Source organism: Talpa occidentalis, unplaced genomic scaffold, assembly GCF_014898055.3.
Source record: "Talpa occidentalis isolate TD23 unplaced genomic scaffold, MPIMG_talOcc4v2.1 talOcc4.12, whole genome shotgun sequence".
NCBI lineage: Eukaryota > Metazoa > Chordata > Mammalia > Eulipotyphla > Talpidae > Talpa > Talpa occidentalis.
Window position 1 is genome coordinate 68,534,933 of NW_023601212.1, and position 18,319 is coordinate 68,553,251.

Consider the following 18,319-nt stretch of genomic DNA (forward strand, 5'->3'; position numbering starts at 1 on the left):
AGAACAAAAGGAAAAATTATTTTTTGGGTGATTCAGCTGGAAGAGCTGGAAAATACCTTATTGTAAAGACTGGAAACTTTAAAGTTTTATATTGGTCTGACTAAAGGAAATACAGTCTTAGTTTTATTGGTTGGATCTCAGCAACTCAGGATTGCTTAATGTGAACAGCTTAGATTTGCATTAAAAAAGCTATGAACTTATAAAGTACTTTCTCACAAATGCTCAAGCAGTTAAAGCTGAGCTTCTGTGAAGTTGACCTAAAATAAACATGTATAGATATGTGTATAAATACAGTACAAACAAACATAAAGCATAAAGGCTACAAGAACATATGCAGGCAGTGCTGGCAAATCTGCTAGTGATTTGCTACACATGCTCTGGCGTGTGTGCCTGCATGTGTGTACATGCAGACACGCATCATTCTGGGTTCAAATCACTCAGAAACGTAAAAAGAATGGAAATACTCTTCTTATTTGTTGAAATGTTCCCCATATCCATTCATGGCTTATAAACAATTATCTTTTTGTAAATTTAGGGCGGGTAATGGGAACAGAATAAGCAGCTGTAAACAAAACCAAAATTGGGTTTCAGTGACAACATGGTGAAGGCCCCGAAATATCATTGCTTACTGCAGAATATAGAACTATCCATCGAAATGCTATGCTTAAGGATACTCTGAATAAGCAACTTTTGGAAAGAGGTGGGTAGATGGAACCACAGACAGTTCTCATTGGCTAGTTCACATCAGCACCTTGGACAGTCCTTTGGAGGGTCCTGCTCGGAATGGACCAAATACCAACATATCTCCTGTCTTGTAAGGACTCCTTTCATTTCAGGGAGTACGCTGATGCTCTGATTATCAACTAACAATGCACAGGTATTACTTTGTAATCACATCTTGTTTCTTCCTCTCCTCCCAGCCCATTCTCATCACCACCTGACTTTCACTCCACCCCTCGCCCCAGCACCCACCCAGTGGGACTGTCTTACAAACACCTGGCGTGGATGTTTTCACTCCCACTTCTAATTGGTTGGGAAGCAGCGTTTGCCACAGGCACTGTTTAATTTCTTTTCCATCCCCTGCATCTCACAGGAAAGAAATGGTCAATAGTTCAGATAAAAGAATCATCGTGGTCAGCTCCAAAATATGGCTACTTGCATGGTAATTGCAGCAAGTCTGTCAAATCAGTGATTTCTTTATTCCTAAAAGGAAGGGACTTTTCCTAAGGATTATGGTTCTACCACCCAAGGAGCAGCCCTGCTCTTCACAAGTGGCTGCAAAGGCTGGCAAACCGAGAGGTCTGCTTTGGCTCAGAAACTGTTTGGCTCCTGCCACCCCTGGCAACCTCCCTGCGTGTCTCAGCGACGTGTGCTCCACACACAGTCAGGCTAGTCCGCTGCTACTTAGGAGGGATCACAACCAGAGGTGGCCCCCGCTTGGGCCTCCACATGAGGACCTGGGCATCGTTGGCATTGGGTTTCACTAGTGCGTTGGGGGGGATGGGCTCCATCCGGCTCAGGATCCGGGGCTGCTCCTGCTGAGTCCTGCCCACCAGCCGGGCCCGTTGTCCCAAGAGCTGAAGAGGGTCCACTTCAATGTCCACTCTCATTCTCCACTTGATGGTCTGCAGAATGATCTTCTCCTTCGTGGTGGTGTTCATGGCCACTAGCCAGGTGGTGAAACTTTGGTCCCTCTTGATCCTTGTGAGCAGCGGCACGTTGCTGTCACTCACTGGCACCGCCCACGTCACACTGGGGTAGAAGTTGTCATTCATGCTGACGGAGAACCTGGAGATCTTGTTGGTGGGGCCAACCAAGGTCACAGTTTCTGTGGTGTTCCCGTACCATGGGTAGCTCACCCCATCGGAGTCACTGATGGCTTTTACTCTCCCTTCCCTCAAGTCAGGCAGTTCCCAGCTTGACCTGGCAAAGCAGAAGAGATGCACAAGAAAAGAAGCTGAATGAATCTTTCAAAAGCTGGAAGGTGCCACTTTACTAAAATATCGTTCATTTGGGCAAAGCGGGATGTTCAGACGGGAATTCAGCCCAGAAAGCTCTATGCTGTGAGGTTTCAGGATTTAATAGGAACATAGCAAAACAAAAGTAAGAAACCTATGCCAAAGCAAGTTAAATAACACCATAGCCGGTCAACTGAAAGTAAGAAGATCAAAGAGGTGTTCTGAGAGCCATAAGGAGCCACCAGCTAGTTGGGATGGCATATTTGTAATCAACTGTTTAGAGGCATTCCATAGCAAGACCCACTTGGGAAATACAAGTGTGTGCAAGGGTTGTTTGCACAAGGGAAGAGGTGGTGGCTGAAATTTGATGTACTTGGAAGGAAGAAAGATCTGGTGGAAAAGAGGGCAAAGGAGGCAAAGTTAAAGATCACATTCATTTCCTATGAAATCACAGTAGAATTTTTACTCAAAAAGTAGCATTGCTTCAATTCCAGTCATTGGCTGATTCAGCACTTAGGAAACACACACATAGACACAGGTGACACAAGGAGATAACAGTCACTTGTGGAAACCACCTCGATGTGAAAGTTGTGCTGTAGGCTGGCGATATGTTGTTTTCTCATTGGTTTCCAGTCCAGCTGGATGTCTAATTGCTTAGTCTGCAAACGTGCCATTCTGGGCACCGTCCTATTCCTCCTGGCTGCCCCCAACCTTGTACAGAAAAGGAAGAAACAGGATATTGCTCACTCTTAGGCCATGCCCTTGCTTCTCTTCCTTCTCCACCTCCCTTTCTCATCCCACTTTCCCCCTATATTCAACTCCTCATGGCTGACTTATTGAGTGCTCACTCTATTGCAACCTCTGTGCTAAGTAATGATGCTATCACACTAAATGCTCAAAATACCCCACAAGATAAATGAATTTTTATTTCCATTTTACACACAAGAGGCTGGAGACTCAACAATTTAAAGGTACATGCCAAAGATGCTATAGATCGTTAGAATGGGGAGATGTCTGATTTCAAAGTCATGATTTTGACCACTGTACTGTACTGCTCCCCTCCATCCCCCCATAGTGCCTTTACCTGCCACTGGGGAAACCAGAGGGGAGGGGTCTCAGCCTGTCCAATGAGCTAGCCGCTCCCAGAGCATTAGTGGGGAACAGGACCAGAACCCAACAGGGGAAGAATTTTTGTCAGAGAGCCTGGCTATGCATTCTGCATATATCCACTCCTGGAACCAGGAGTACCTCTTGGTAATATTGTGTAAGAATCTAATAATTAAAGAAAGCTATGTAACTACTTCACTCATCAACCAGAAAGTTGGACACCTTGGCTTCCTATAGATCCTGCAGGAAATCCTGCAGGGCGCTACATGAATGATCTAAAAGAGAGTTGCATTATAAGGTTGATGCTGAAATATCTTAGCATCCTTTCCCATCACACGGGCACATGGAAAAGAGTAAGGCTGCCTCCCTCTGACCCCGAAGCACCCCCTATGCCAGTTAGTCTCAGCTGCAGGGAAGGGAGGGCTGGGCATCCTGGAAGAAGGTGAGTCCATAGCTGCAGGCACTTTTTCTCTTACTCCATGCCCGTGGTAACTGCTGGGAATAGTGGTGTATCGTGGTTGGCAGAATTAACAGGACTTGACCTACTCAAAGTCTGAGACAGTCCATGTTGCTGCACATGCTAGCTGAAGCTGTGGCTTCCAGATAATTCTATAGCCGCTTCTTACTGTACAAAAGAGAGTAAGTGTTGTTACAATAGGATATAACCACACAAGGTTTAGAGGTCAGGTGAGATACAATCTACTTGTGCTTCTGACATGGCCACACTGGAGTTGTCAGCTTCGTGCCTCTCTGCTCTTTCTCTGTATCCTTTGCTGGTTCTGCTTCATCTCCTAGCCTAACTTCAGAGGGACCCAGGTCCCAGTCTTTGGTCATATTCTCTTTTCCATCTACTCACATTCCCTGGGTGATTCCATCCAGTCTCATATAAGGTTTAAATAGGTGGATCAATTCCCATCGACCCTATGTTGACTTCCAGTTGCTCTCTGCAGCCTCGATTGCTCCTCTGAGCCCTGGATCTAATACCAACTGCCCAATTGCCAAAAACTCTGGTCACTTTTGACCATACTCTCACATTCCACAAAATACCTATCAGCAGATCCTACTGATGTCACAAAATATATCTAGAATTCAGCTCCTTCCCATGCCTACCATCCTGGGATTGTCTCTCTGGGATGTTTGCAATAGCCTTATAACTGGTCTCTTTGTGAATACCTACACTCTGCTGCCTGGTCCATTTTTAGCATGACAACCACAGTAATCTATTAAAAAATGTGATATTGTATCACTCCTCTGTTCAAAATGTTCCCATGGTCTCCACACCACTCAGGAAAATCCCAGTCCCTTATAAGGACCTATGTGACCCTACATGATCTGGCTCCTCATTTCCTCCCTGACGTCTTTTCTTGCCATTTCACCCATTCTGACCTCTGTATTAGTCACTGAGCATGAGGTAATCCCCTACCACAGGGCATTTGCACTTATAAAAGCCTTCTTCTCTCAGGATCTGAAAGGCTCGCTTCCTTGCCTCCATCATTCTTGGCTCAAACATCATGTTCTCAGTGCAACCGTCCTGAAAACTATATTTAAAATTGCAGTTTTCTGCCCCATCCTGTTTCTGCTTTATTTTTCTCCATAGCATCTTCTAATATACTATGTAAGTTACTTTGTTTAGAGTCCATCTCTCTTCATCTGTTCTCCAAATATAACCCCAAGAAGGCATGGATTTCATGCTTTATGCACTACCCTAGCTCTAGTACTGAGATTAATGCGCACTGGAATTAAAATTATACGTTGAATAAATAATTACTGACTGGAACTAAAGTGAAAATGGGAGGAGACTTTGAATTTGGATGCTGGTACAAGCTGGGTCTAGAGCTTAGGGGAAAGTCAGGAATAGACGCAAATTTGGCAACTGCTCATGGAGAGGATTAGCTGATGTTACGGTGACGGATGAGAGATCAGCAAAGAGGAATCTGAAAAGCAGAGGAGTAGCCAGTGAAGGGGTAAAATGAGTTTCCAGAGTCAAGAGGAATTCCAGGAGTCATCAGTGTCAAAAGCCACGTACATCAAAGAATGAGGTTAAGGAAAAGTCATAAGACTTATTAATTACTTAGTGATAAAGACATGCTGGTGGGGGATCCTTTGGTAAAGGGTTATGGAAGGAAGGAACATGCAGGGAACAGTTGAGAGCTCAGATAATTCCTTCAAGTCGAGCAGTGAAGGGGACTAGCAGGAGGTAGAGAACTGCTTGTGCATAGCGGCAGGAAACAGGATTTCTGGAGTTAAACTCTGGTGCTACCACTCTCTCTGTGAACCACATCTTTCTCCAGTTTCCCATCTATAAAATGGGCACAATAACAAGGCTGACTTATGTACTTGATATGAGAATTAAATGAGATAATGAATAGATACAGGACACACCACCATAGCGTGTCACCACGTAGTGACATTTAAGTTGGACAGCAACCACATGAGGCAGGGCCACCGGGCCCTGCTCCCACACCAGGAGTGGTCGGCAGCATCAATATCTGAAGTCAGACGATGGGAGGGGGCGATGCCGGGATTTGAAGCTATGTCTCTCTGCTCGTATCCTGCCTTTTCTACCCTGCAAACTTTGGGAAGAGGTCCTTTGAGTTCTTCACCTCCTTCCTCCTTCCTCAGTCTTTGGTGTGGTGAATAGAGAAAGCACAAAAAGGGCGCTTGAGAATTTGGGGGTCATTCTCAAGGCAAGTCATTCTGGTCAGCTGCAGGGATGTCACATAGAAAATGAGAAGAAAAACAGCCCAGGTTCCTTACCTTGCAGAGGTAATGCAAAGGCTCACATCAAAGTGATGAGGTGCGAGCAAGTGCTTTGTAAACGATGACACCCTAGGTCAATATCACTTATTATCTCATTCTGCCCCTCCTTCTCCTACAACCCTTCTCTTCACTGTGATAAACAGTGTTTTTGTTTTAAACAATCAGCCATTGACCCAAAGCTCACAGCTAATGGACTTGCCAATGGAGCTAATAATGAAAACATCGATGATTGCAACCTTCATGCTTTCTGCATCTCATTTTTATAAGAGGCAATTTCTAATCAAACAAGCTCATGTGAAGCATTTTATTCAAATAAGGGGTCCCTGGGTTCCAGTCACTCCATCCAGCCCCAGCCAGTTCTCCCAGTGCACAGAGGGCCCATCAACCTCTAACGGAGCCCCAACCTCTGAAGGTCTACCCTAAAGGCCTGAGGTCATGGAGGGAAAGGGAGGACTGGCGGTGGCATCTGGAAGGTAGGGAGTGGGCAGGTGTGTGGGGGCACTACTGATACTAGTGTCCATTGATGGGGTGGTAGGATAGGAGTTGGGGGTCCACATGGGAGGACTGATGGGTTCATCTGTAGAGTTCCCAGGGGAGGTTTTGAGATCTGGAATGGACTTCTCACCCCAGGTCCGGGTGAGAAGAGCCCCTACCTGGCCCTATTCTTTAAAGGGACCCACTGTGGCATCCTGGCCATGCCTGCCACATTGGACAGTGAGTCTGCCCAGCTACGTGGGTCTGCGCACCTGGAGTCCGTCCATCTGGACCACCCTCCAGGTATTTGAAGTTTTAGTATTGAGCCCAAATAGCTCCAAACTTGCCCCCAAGGACCACAGGCCTGGTCTGTTTTCTTAAGGATAGTCCATTCCACTTAGGGTGAGTGTTTTTGGGAATGTGTATGGAGTGTGGACATAGCCCACCTGGTTATGTGTGGTGGCTGGTCCTAACTCAGCACAGAGCCAGGGGTGGGAGGAGTGGACGGAGCCAGGGACTGAGGGTTGACTATTCCTAGGCTGCCACAGTCTGACCGGAAGGAAGAGTCCAAGAATTCTAAATCTGAATCTGTTTTTTCAGATTGTTTTACCTGTGAAACTAGGAAAATAGAACTTACCTGATTTAGCACTCTGTTGGCCTGACTTATACCCTTAGCATCTGGAGTTTGCCTTGTAATTAAAGTGCATATTTAGAAATACAGTATATGGGCCTTGGCTCGTATTCTTACCTTGGACCCTACGAATGCTAGGGATGGGTGGAGGGGGGTGTGCGCCACAGCTCCTGAGCCCTGAACAGTCTCAACCCGCACTTTCCTGCGGGTATGTGAGCTTTTACTCACATCTGCTTATTCTGAACTTTGCAGAGTGCTCCCTCCCTCCTGACATCAGTCACGCCAGACGGGTGTCTGTCTACATTCCGTGACATGATAAGGAAGCTGTTCAATGTCACTCAGCTAGGGGTGGACAGCATGGCATGTGGACCCAAGATCTGATCCCAAGTACTCCTTATAGCGACTCCTTAATAAAGGCTCCAAAGGTTCTGAAAAATGAAATCCCTATGGATGATATTAGTGGATACTACTATTGCCCAATCAGTTGTTAAAATATTGAGACATTTTTGGAATAATTACAAACAGATCCCTTCTCCTCCCCGGTTACCCAAGTTCCTCCGCAGGACCCCAATCTCTCCAAAACGTACCAACTAAAGTCAAGGGTTGGTGCAGGCAAGGCAGGGACCTCCGAGTCATGCCCCCATCAGACGCTATTCTGTGTCCATGGTCTAAAACGCCCTTGAGCCTGTTGGTAAGGGAGCACTGACAGCCCCGTTAGCTTCGCTGCTCTCCACAGTGGGAGGAGCCTCCTCCCTCCCGCTTCGTGTGCATGGCTCAAACCTGTTAGTGACCACTCAGGAACATGGCATGTTTAGTTCCAGGAAACACCACATTTTCTTTTTTTCTTTTTCTTTTCTTTTTTTTTTTAAAGATTTATTTATTTATACAAGCACTGGGTACAGTCAGAAGCGCGGGAGGGTGAGAGGATTCACCAGAGCCAGAGCGGGGAACAGAACAGGCAGAATGATGAAGTACACTGCTGAGGGGAGCAGAGGGCGGCAGGAGAGGTCTGCGCGCCATGTGGGACCCTCGCCCGGTGGCCGGGGAGCAGCCGGGGATCGAACCGGTGCTGCAGAGGCTGCAGGCAGCTTCGCAACCCAGCGCTCAACCGCTGCGCCACGGGGGAGGCCTGAAACACCACATTTTCTGAAAGTGCCGTCTGCTCCTCCTCTAGCACCAAGAAGAGCCACGCACCCCGAAGCAGGCAGCCTCCTTCTCGGCGTCATTTCTGACTCAGCAGAGTTAGCGCCAGCACCTTCCTTCCCTAGAGCTCTCTCTACAAGAGGGGCTGGAGAGAGTCCATGGCGGAGAGGTTAAGAGAGGAAAGGATGGCACCTTCTCTTTTGAGGGGGTGGGTGGGGATGGGGTTCAGAGTGGGGAGAGGCTGTGGAGGGGGCTGATGGCAGGCAGGGGCGTATAAAACCAGTGCCCCTCTCAGCCCACTCAGACACCAATCCCAGCCCTGGTGCTGGCGTGAGGCCCGATTCTCAGATGGTTTGCACCATGATTACAGAGTAAGTTTTAAAATTAGGTTTTTCCTCCTTCTGCACTGTTTATGTCAGACTCCCAGAAGCCTGTAAATACCACCTCCCACCTCCCCCTCCGCCCCCATCCTTTCTGACCACATCCTTTCTTTTTTGGCACACAGGAGGCATTTTTTTTTCCCTCACAGCAGAAAAGCCCATTTCCAGTGTTTTTAAAGCACCAGCAGGGTTGGGAGAAGCTTCTCTTGCTAGTCAACCTGTGTTCTGCTCTTGTGGGGTTTCTCCAGCTCTGGAGACCCCTCTCTCCCTGTATTTATCCCTCACAACCTGGAGGTCGAGTTCTTCTGCATCCCCCGGAATGTCCTGCTGGGCTCTCGGAGGTCTCACGGCCGCACAGACACTGCTGGGCATGGTGGGGGTCTGGCCCTTCCTGGAGGAGCCCAATTCGGATCTGAGGTGATGGGTCGATGCCCTCTCAATGGGTGGAACACCAGAATCTTTTTTACATCTGCCCGGTGGCAGTCCTGCTCTCTCCGGAATGCTGTGCCAGTCCCCAATTCACACTGGTCCAGCCCCCACAACCACCTTTTAAAAAGCATAACCCAATCACGCTCCTCTCTCTGAAAACGTCTCCTTATTCCTGTGTACCATTTTCCAAATACTCATTTTAATTATAAGTCAAGCTGGAAAAATGCCAAGGGTGTAAGTCAGACAAAGTACAAAATCAGATACATTCCGTTCTCCTAGTTGGACAGACATACCTCTGTGATAGCCTGAAAGCCAGGTTCAGGGGTAGAATTCTTGGACTCCTCCAAGTCCTGGGCCTTCTGCTGTACCTTGGGGTATTTGACCCAAGCCAGTTTTCTGCCTCACCTTGGCCATGGCCCTTGGTGCCTTGTGCTCCAGCCACAAGGACCTTTTTCTCTTGGAACAGGACCAGCTCCTTCCACCTCCGGACCATAGGACATGCTTTTCCTCTTGCCCAGAATCTTTCCCTTCAGCTCGCCAAATGCTTGGTTCCCTTTCAGCCTTAATTTGCAGCTCTAAGTCATCTCCTGAGAGGCCACCAGTGTGTGTTTCAAGGTGCTGCACTTGCTTGTCCCCACCTGTCTTCTCCCCAGTGAAGAGCCCAGAGCAGGAGTCCCCTTCAGTGGCCAGGCAAGAGTTTCCAGCAGCAGGCAAGGCTGGCTAGTGAGGTTACTTCAAGATGGTGTCAGAGGGGGTAAGACAAGGAAGGCTCCTCTAGAGTCCAGGGAACAGGCCTCATGTGACAGCCAGAGGGACGTGAAGGGACTACATGCAAACACATTGAGTCGAGCCTCCTGGTGTTCCCAGCTTGGTGCTGAGTCCCCTCCATGTAGCGGTCAGCATGGCCTCCGAGCGCCACAGGTGCTGGGAGAGGCCTCGGGGCAGGTGATGGTGTTGGGGTTAGTGGGGAGGCCTCAGATCCACGGATCAGGTCTCCATTTGCTTTCCTTGCCAGGGTCCTGGTACCTCCCTGATTGCATTTCCTACACTACCCCCCCACAGCATTTCCTACACTACCACTGCAGCACTGAGCCCCGAGGATTTCTGATTTGCCATTTCTCAAACCTCTAACCTGAGGATTGGACCTTGTCAGTCCCATTGACTCAGCACAACACATCTGAAGTAACTATAATTTGTGGGATTGAATCTAACAGGGACACATGTGTCTAATAGACTGGACAGTAAGGATGGCTGCATGGGGAGACAGCCCCTCTGCCACCCCTTGGCTTCTGGGCTTCATGCTGAAGTTTTAGCTTTAGAGGCTGGGGCCAGAACCGAGAAGTCTTCAAATCTGCTGGCATTGACAGCAGCTGTTACATTCCCTTCCTTCATCCTCCATCTAATTTGGGAATGGATCTAATTAAGGGAATGAGTCTTCAAGGTCAAGGAGATGTTGGTAATGACATGATTGCCAAATCTTCCCCAAGATGAACTGGAAAGTGGCTATTTACCAGCTGAATGAATAAATGAATGAATGGACCAAGGAGGACTCATGGGTACCACTACCCATGTAGGAGTTTGGGGGCACCACCAATCTACCTGGTATCAGTCGGCCTCTACCCAGTGAGAAGTAACCACATCCACTACTGTCTCCTTTAAACCTAGTTCCTCTGACTGTAGCTGCCTGAGGTTCACTGACCCCCTCCCTGGGAAAGAGGTATTGCCCCTTCCATGCCTGTCCACCCCATTAGCTCACCCTGCGGACATGATTACAGGGCTTGGACTATTTCAATCAAGGGGCGTTTGCTTTGGGGACTAGCACTGGCGAGGCAGGTAGAAAGACTGGAAGATAGGAGAGAGGCTGGGCCACCCAGGCTTGGTAGCAGGGGGTAAATGTAGGGGTCTGGATTGGGGCTCCTTTGCCCTCGTCGAGAGGGGCCTAAATCTGGAAACCAGTAGATAAACTCAAAGAGATATGTTTAAGGGAGTCAGAACAAGATCAGGAGGAACCAGAGAGCAAAACAGCTGTGGTGACAAGTTTGCAAGGATCAAGGCAGACAGAGGGGAAATCTCAAAAGCTGGGAATTGTTGATAAGAGCAGCTAATATTTACTGGGGGCTTAGCTGATGCCAAGCATTCTACTAAATACTTGACAGAGCAACCTCAACTAGGCATTGGGTTAGTCCTTGTCCCCTTCCATTTTTTTGCTTTAGGGAACAGAGACTGAGGTTAAATCACTTGCCAAAGCCACAAAGTAAGGAGGTGGCTGAGCAGGGATGACCTGACTCCCCAGCACCCTGGCCTACTTATTGTTTAGAACCAAACACTGTTGGCAACCAACATCAATCATGGCACCAACCTGATTCCCCCCCCCACCTCCTAAGCACTGGCTCTCTATACAGGTGATGCTAGTGTGTGTCCCCAGGGGAGGCATGGTGGCAGAGGGACAAGACTCTGTCCAGTGCAGCTGGCCAGCTGTGGGGAGCAGTCACCTCTTACTGGCTCTGGGCAGGCTGAGGGCGGGAAGACGAAAAGAATGTTGGTGGAACACTGACATGCAGTTCCCCCTTCTCTCAGCTGCTGGGCACTTCCAATGCTTCAAGGAGCTCCCAGTTGCCACCACCAAACAGCAGCTAAGGGCAGAGGAGGGGAGGGCTGGGGAAGGGCCAGGTGGAGAAGCTAAGCAGATGAGGGAGGCGGAAACAGGGACTCAGCAGCGTGAGGCTGGGAAGGGGGTGGAGGGGTCTAATGGCACAGACTTTAAAATCAGAGTTTATTGTTTTCATTAACTTTCCACTTTGTGTTCTGCACACACCACACTTCACCGCACGCTAAACAGGACAGCAGCCGTGGGGAGTTACCAGCAGAAGTAAGCTGGGGGCAGACATATATGGATGCCACGCTGGCGGCCTGGCATGTGTCCTGATGACAGGGCTGTAAAGATGGTTTATGAGACAGGTCCCTGCTGAGCACACAGAAGGGGTGCCAGTCCACAGTGAACAGAGGTGGACACATATGTGATGGCAGAAGAATCCACACAGACATCATCAAATAGAGGGGCAGAGAGACCCCCAAATATCTAGGAATGTCCAAATATCCCCTCATTGCAGCAGCAAAAGTTGTGGTCTGGTGAGTGTCATGGACACGGCCCAGGTGGGAGGCCCCCTCAGCTGTCATCGGTGCAAGTGCTGCACACACCTGCTCCCATTTAATCGACCACAACAGCCCCGGGTGGCTTCTGTTAGCATCATCCCCATTTTGCAAAGAACACTGAGACACAGAGATGAAGTGACACCAGGGAGCACACCATGGAGGCAGGATTCTCATCTGCGTGGGATGGGGCCTCCCCAGCCCAGATGAAAGTGCTGGAGATGGACCATTCTCCAGCACCGACTGTTACGGGCACCACACTAATGCTCTGTGTGGGTCTTCATAACCTGCCAGATGAAGGAGGCATCACGAGCTCTGATGCCCAAATGCAGCACCTCAAGAAGCTAAGACTTGTCTATATTCTCCCAGCTACTCAGCAGCAGAGCTGGGATTTAAACCCACAAGCAACCTCTTGCCTTCTCCCCAAACTGGGAACCTCCCATATTTTTTCAAAGTTATAGTATGTATCTGCCCCCCATTCTACCTGATTGATTCCTTTAACTTGTAATTTCTGAAGTTCTTCTGCGTCCAAGGAGGGAGGGGGCACACAGATGGTGGGCCTGGTGTTTGGCAGGTCTAAGCTGGCCATAAATGACCCGTTGCAAGGAGGAAGGTGAGGCATGCTGCCCAGGTCAGAACATTCTGGGCATTGGGGATGGCAGTGAGCACTTGCTCGTAAGCAGTTTATTCTTTTTTTCTTTAATTTATACAAGCACTGCGTACAGTCAGAAGCACGGGAGGGTGAGAGAATTCACCAGAGCCAGAGTGGGGAGCAGAATGGGCAGACTGATGAAATACACTGCTGAGGGGGGCAGCAGGCGCGGCAGGAGAGGTCTGTGCGCCATGTGGGACCCTAGCCCGGTGGCCGGGGATTGAACCAGCTCTGCAGTGGCTGCGGGCAGCTTCACAGCCCAGGCTCAACCGCTGCACCACCAGGGGAGGCCCAGCAGTTTATTCTTTTTGATGCTATTGTTAATGGGGTTGTTTTCCTAATTCCTTTTCAGATAGTTCACGATTAGTGTCTAGAGACACAACTGACTCAGCATCTGAGTCAGTGGCTGTTCGCTTTTGGACCTTGGGGAGAAGGACTCAGGTTGGCCTGCCCCAAATTGAGGCCCGGGCTCTGGAGGCTTTGAGCCAATTCTGCTCAAGCCACTGGTCACCGCCATCAAAAACCCAGCCAACTGGCTCCTGCCCTGGGTGGGTCACCTCTGTTCTGATGATCCTGGCACCAGTCTAAGAGCCAGTGGGAGGCTGGCCTGCAACAGAGTCCTCTGGAACCTCGCGCTCTTTAGTTCAATTGAAATAGGGAGCTTTCCGGCTCTTCCTTTATTCGGGGACCCATCAAAGCTGTGTGGGAGCTGACGCACATTCAGAAGGAACCCCAGTGTCTCGCTGACATGGCCCTTGAGCTCCTTCCCCGTGTCCCACTGTGTGCTCACTCTTCCCAGGAGAATTTCCTCTCTTCTGAAGACCCTGCTGGGTGGAGCAGAGAAAACACTAGGCTTCAAGCCAGAAGACTCGGGTTCACATTCTGGTCTGTCACTCAGTGTGACCTTGTCACTGAGGCATTGGTATTTTGGCAGCCTCCACTGCAAAGCTGTAAAATTGTTAAGAATCCCCTTCCTCATCCTCGGTCGAGGTGATGTGAGACTAAGTGACTAGGTGTCATGCCTATTACAATTTCCAGGCTTTGTCGAATGACATGCAGCTCAGGCCAAGTCACTTCTACCCTGTGATCCCTGGGAAGGGCTGCCTGATGATTCCAGCCCATCGGACTTCTGGAGGTTAGTGTGACTCTCCACAGCACGTGGCCACTGTGGTGTAGGGGCAAAAGAGGCAGATGCTGGATTAATCTGAGGTTTGGGTTTTGCTGGGTTAGTGGCCTCCCCTGTTTGTGACTCTTCAAGGGCTTCCCATCACAAGTAGAATAAACTCAAACCCCTGACCCCCACAAGGCAGCCCTGCCTAATCTGGCTTCTGACTCCCCCCAACTTTACCTTATGCTACACTTCCTATGCTCTCAGCACTTCATCTCCAGTAGCCTCCCCCATATTCCTGAAACACCCCAGGTTCTTTCCTGCCACAGGGTCTTGGCACATGCTGTCCAGAAAGGCCTTTATCCCACTGTTTACCTGGGTAACTGAGTGCAAAGTGAGAATGGACTATCTAGAAAGACCTGGGAGGGAATGTTTCAATTTAAGATTTCAGAGGAGCAGCCACAAGGATGGAGTTTTGAGGTCCCCACAGGGCCAGATGCTGGTTTCTAATGGGCCTGGTGCAGTCAGGGCACAAGAGTGCCTAGGAGTTGAGAAACAGACTTACAGGACGGAGGGCAGCCCACTCCCTGTGGTGTGGGTGGCCTTGCCCTCCAGGGGTCCAGGGGAGTTGGAATTTTACAAGTAGCCCCTGAACTCAGGAGGAGGGAGCTCTCCCAGTGGGTCAGAGGCTCTGTTAACAAAACCCCGTGGAGATGAAATAGCAGCTTTTCCTTGTGGTCTGGAGCCCTGTGGCCGGAAACGCTGGGTGGACTCTGGGAGTTGGTTCACACTGTCCCTGTGCCACCGGGGATCTTCCTTCTCTGGCAGCAATTATAAAATGGAACAGCAGAGGCAGGGCAGGATGGAAAGCCAGACAGGAAGCGGGTAAGAGCCTCTTGCAGAAATAACGCTTTGCAAAGAAAAAGGTTCGTGTTAAGGTCAGTGATACAAGGCTCCTCTGTCCTTCCCAGCCCGACAAGTTCTTTCTCCCAGAGTCTACTTTCTGACCCCGTGCCCATGTGCGAGTTAAAAGATGTCAACAGAAAACCTGATCCCACACACGGCTTTTCAGGGCCTCTGAGCACAAAGCCATGGTGACTTCTCCATGCCCATGCCAAGACCATCATCACCATCTGCCCACTTGCCGATACATGAACCTGCACAGACAAGCAGAACAGTATCCTGGTCACCAGAACTGACCCCTCTGTCAAGAAGGACTGGGCTGAAAGAGCTAATGTCAGCAGAGGAAGCAGGTGCCGAGAGTCAAAGGGGGTGCTGGGGTGCCGCTTCTCCAAGGACACAGCGATGAGTCCATCCTTCCACAGTGATGACTGGCGCCACCAAAGGGAAGGTAATCCCGATCGAAACCCATAAGGAAGGGAAGTCACATCAGAGAGATACAGCTCATCTTAATCAGTTCAATAATTTCTTAAACACTTACCCATGTGCCTGGCACTGTCCCAGGAGCAGGGGACTCCGAGACTCATAAAAGAGGGTACCTGCCCCCAGGGAGGGTTGACATTATTTGGGGAGGACAGACTTAGAGGCAGATCATTTCAGTACAATGTGAGATAGTTGGGAACAGAGACATATCATCTTGGGGGCAGCTGCAAAAGCATTTAGCCCAGTGGGGATGATGAAGTCAATGCTGACTGGGGGCTTGCTCGGTGCAGGCAAAGGTGGGGGCCTTTCACACACATTCATGATTAAGCCTTACAACCATCCAATGTGCCTGGAACTAGCATTCTCCCCATTTTAAATGGAAGGAACTAAGGTTCAGAGAGGTAAAGAAACTAGCCTAGGGTAACAGGATTTAAGTGAATCTGAACAGAATTGTGGATAAAAAATGAGTAGCAGCAGGAGCCACGGCCTCCAGGCACGGCGTGGCCAGAAACGGCAGAAGAGGACGCTTATTTTAGGCCAAGAGTGAGGAAAGATGAGGCTGAAAGGGAGGTGGAGGCCTCAATAACTTCCCTGTGGTTGTCTGGTTGGGCTGGTGGAATGGTTGTGGGTCCCACACCTCCCACTGCCGTGGAGATGCTGCAGGGGGAGAAGGAAAATAACCACCGCCAAGCACTGGCTTAGCATTTTACAGTTCACAAAACCCTCCTCTTACAAATGATCTCATTTAATCTCACAATAATGCTGTGAAATACGTATTGTGTCCTCCATTTCACAGGCAAGGAAACCAAAGCTCAGCAAGGTTAAATGCTTTCTCTCAAGGACCAACAGCTTTTAAGTGATGGAAACGGGACTTAAACCTATGTCCATATTCGCTATTTTTTCTACCATACTTTCCCAGCTCCCCTTGAAGCAGGTGAGCTGGAGAACCCAGAAACGCTGTGGTTAACACAGTTAGCTATCCTCTGTCTGGAAGATAAAGATTGGAGCCTTAATGTAGCAACAGTATTTTTCTGAAGAATTTTCCAGAACTTGGCTCTCAGGGCGATCTGTCCACATGGCCTGTAATACACTTGGTAAACATGAGTCAGAAATAATTATCTAATAAGCTGCCATCAATGCTAATTATCTGTGCCAATGGAAATAAGCACTGATGTGGCAAAGGAAAAGCCATGAAAAAGTATTCCTCAGATGGTGGGGCTATGGCCTTGCTCCTCTCAGTGGGGAATCCCAGGCTGGCCTGCCCTTTGCAGCCTGCACTCCTAAACCTGCCTGGTGTTGTCACCCTACCTACAGGGTTTTATAGAAAGGGACCCCTCTGGAGTCAACCCTCTCCATGCCCCTTGGCCTGCTCCTGCCGAAGTGAGTCAGGTTCTGCCCCTTCCTTCTCATAGGACTTTGACCCAGATTCAGTGCCAGCTCTGTCTGTTTCTGCCCACCAGTCTTGAAGCTTCAAGCTTCCTTAAGCCTGTTCCTGTCATCCAGGATGCAGAACTTGGTTCTCCTTTATCCCATGCTTTGCAGCTACAAACTGGCCTTGTCCACTCAGAACTCCAGTCCTGAGCTGTGGGACCCCAGGTCATGGACTCCCCAAAGAGAATTTTGTGTATATAGCTTAGTTTTTCTTATAGGCCCAACCACCCCAAAATATTCCCCTTTCAATCTGGCAACATCTGTCCAGTTATTTTTGTATGATAGGGTGAAAGTAAAAGGCCTTCAGACATGCCATTCTAATATGCATTGCTGGTGAATAAAGGAATAAGCCACCTATTGAATCTTCCCAACTATGCCCATTTTATAGATGAGCACAATGGCTCTCGGAAACTTTCTAATGGGCTGCCTAGTGGCCAAGCCACAATTAACCCTGGACCAGTCTGATTAAACCTGGGCCTCTGTGAGCCCCAAAGTCTGCATGTACCTCTAGTGGCAGTTAAGGATATGCAAAGAAACAATTAACAATTATACTGGAGAGCTACTCCTTAAAAGAGCCTCACATGAAGCATTTTGAAGGCGAAAAATCTTCATGTAACATAAATAAGCACCCATTAATTTTCTTGATTCTTAAAGGCTCCTTAAAGATTTATATCCAGCTTCTTAAAGTAGGGCATGTCAAATTGTGAGAAATGACCCAGAACACGGTAGAAAGGTGGAAAGACATGGCCAAGTTATGTCTCAAGTCTACTTGGGAACTGTGGTCATGAACAGCAGGCAAGGAGGCAGATGATCATAAATTAGAACTTTTAAGCAGTTATTCTGAATCCCTGCCCTTCCATTACTCTTACTAAGGAAGAAAGGGCCCTGATGGGGGCATTTGTTGCCTTTTGCAGCCTTTTCTCTGAGACCAAAAGCAGAAGGAAAAGGGACAGAAGCATCTCTGCCCTCCATGCCAGACCCTTGTGAGCTGAGCTCAGACTCCACTGCAGAGCTGGCCTTCTTTCCCTAAAGGATCTTCCTGGCCCTTCCTGCATGTTAAGGCACTAAGAGATGGAACCTAAGCCAAATTAATGAAGGACAATCCCATGAGAGAGAAGTGTGTCAGGGCAATTCTTTGCAGAATAAAGAATCAGGATCAGCAGTGGATTCTCAAGGGTCTGTACACGGCATGCAAGCGGGTCACATGGAAAGCTCTCTATCGTTTTGTTAAAAACAGCAACAAAATTAGCAGGTGTAGATCAGGCACTGGAGGAAAGGCAGGCATTGATTTTCAGGAAAGATCTGATGTGCCCTGGTTGGCTGGGAGGAAACTAGGGCAGGGCCGCTGTGAAGGGAACCTGCGCAGCCACGACGAACCGTATATACGACGGTGGTCTCGGCACACAGCCCAGGTGTGTGGCAGGCTGGACACCTGGCTTGTGCAATGACATTCCATGACCTTTGCACAATGACGAGGTCGCTGATCAATGCACTTGTCTGAAGGGCCTGTGGGGGACCCATCCCTCAGCAGTACCTCCCCTTCTTTCACTGTCTTCCAGCAACATGTGACTGCAGTCCTGGGATCAGAATATGTGCTGGGGAGAGGAGAGGGGGTAGGGATCAGGGAGGGTGCACGCAGGCAGCAGGAATGAGAGCGTGTGTGTGTGTGTGTGTGTGTGTGTGTGCGCGCACGTGCATATGTGTGTGGTGTTC

At 49.1% G+C, this 18,319-nt stretch overlaps 1 protein-coding gene across 1 annotated transcript in view; it reads right to left on the reverse strand.

The window, feature by feature from the left end:
- Positions 1-1,180: 1,180 nt before the first annotated feature.
- FAM78B (family with sequence similarity 78 member B) overlaps positions 1,181-18,319 on the reverse strand; it is a 69,271-nt gene continuing 52,132 nt past the window's right edge. Inside the window, exon 2 of the mRNA XM_037506613.2 lies at positions 1,181-1,923. Coding sequence (XP_037362510.1) covers positions 1,401-1,923 — 523 coding nt within the window. The 3' untranslated portion in view covers positions 1,181-1,400. The remainder of the gene's footprint in view (positions 1,924-18,319) is intronic.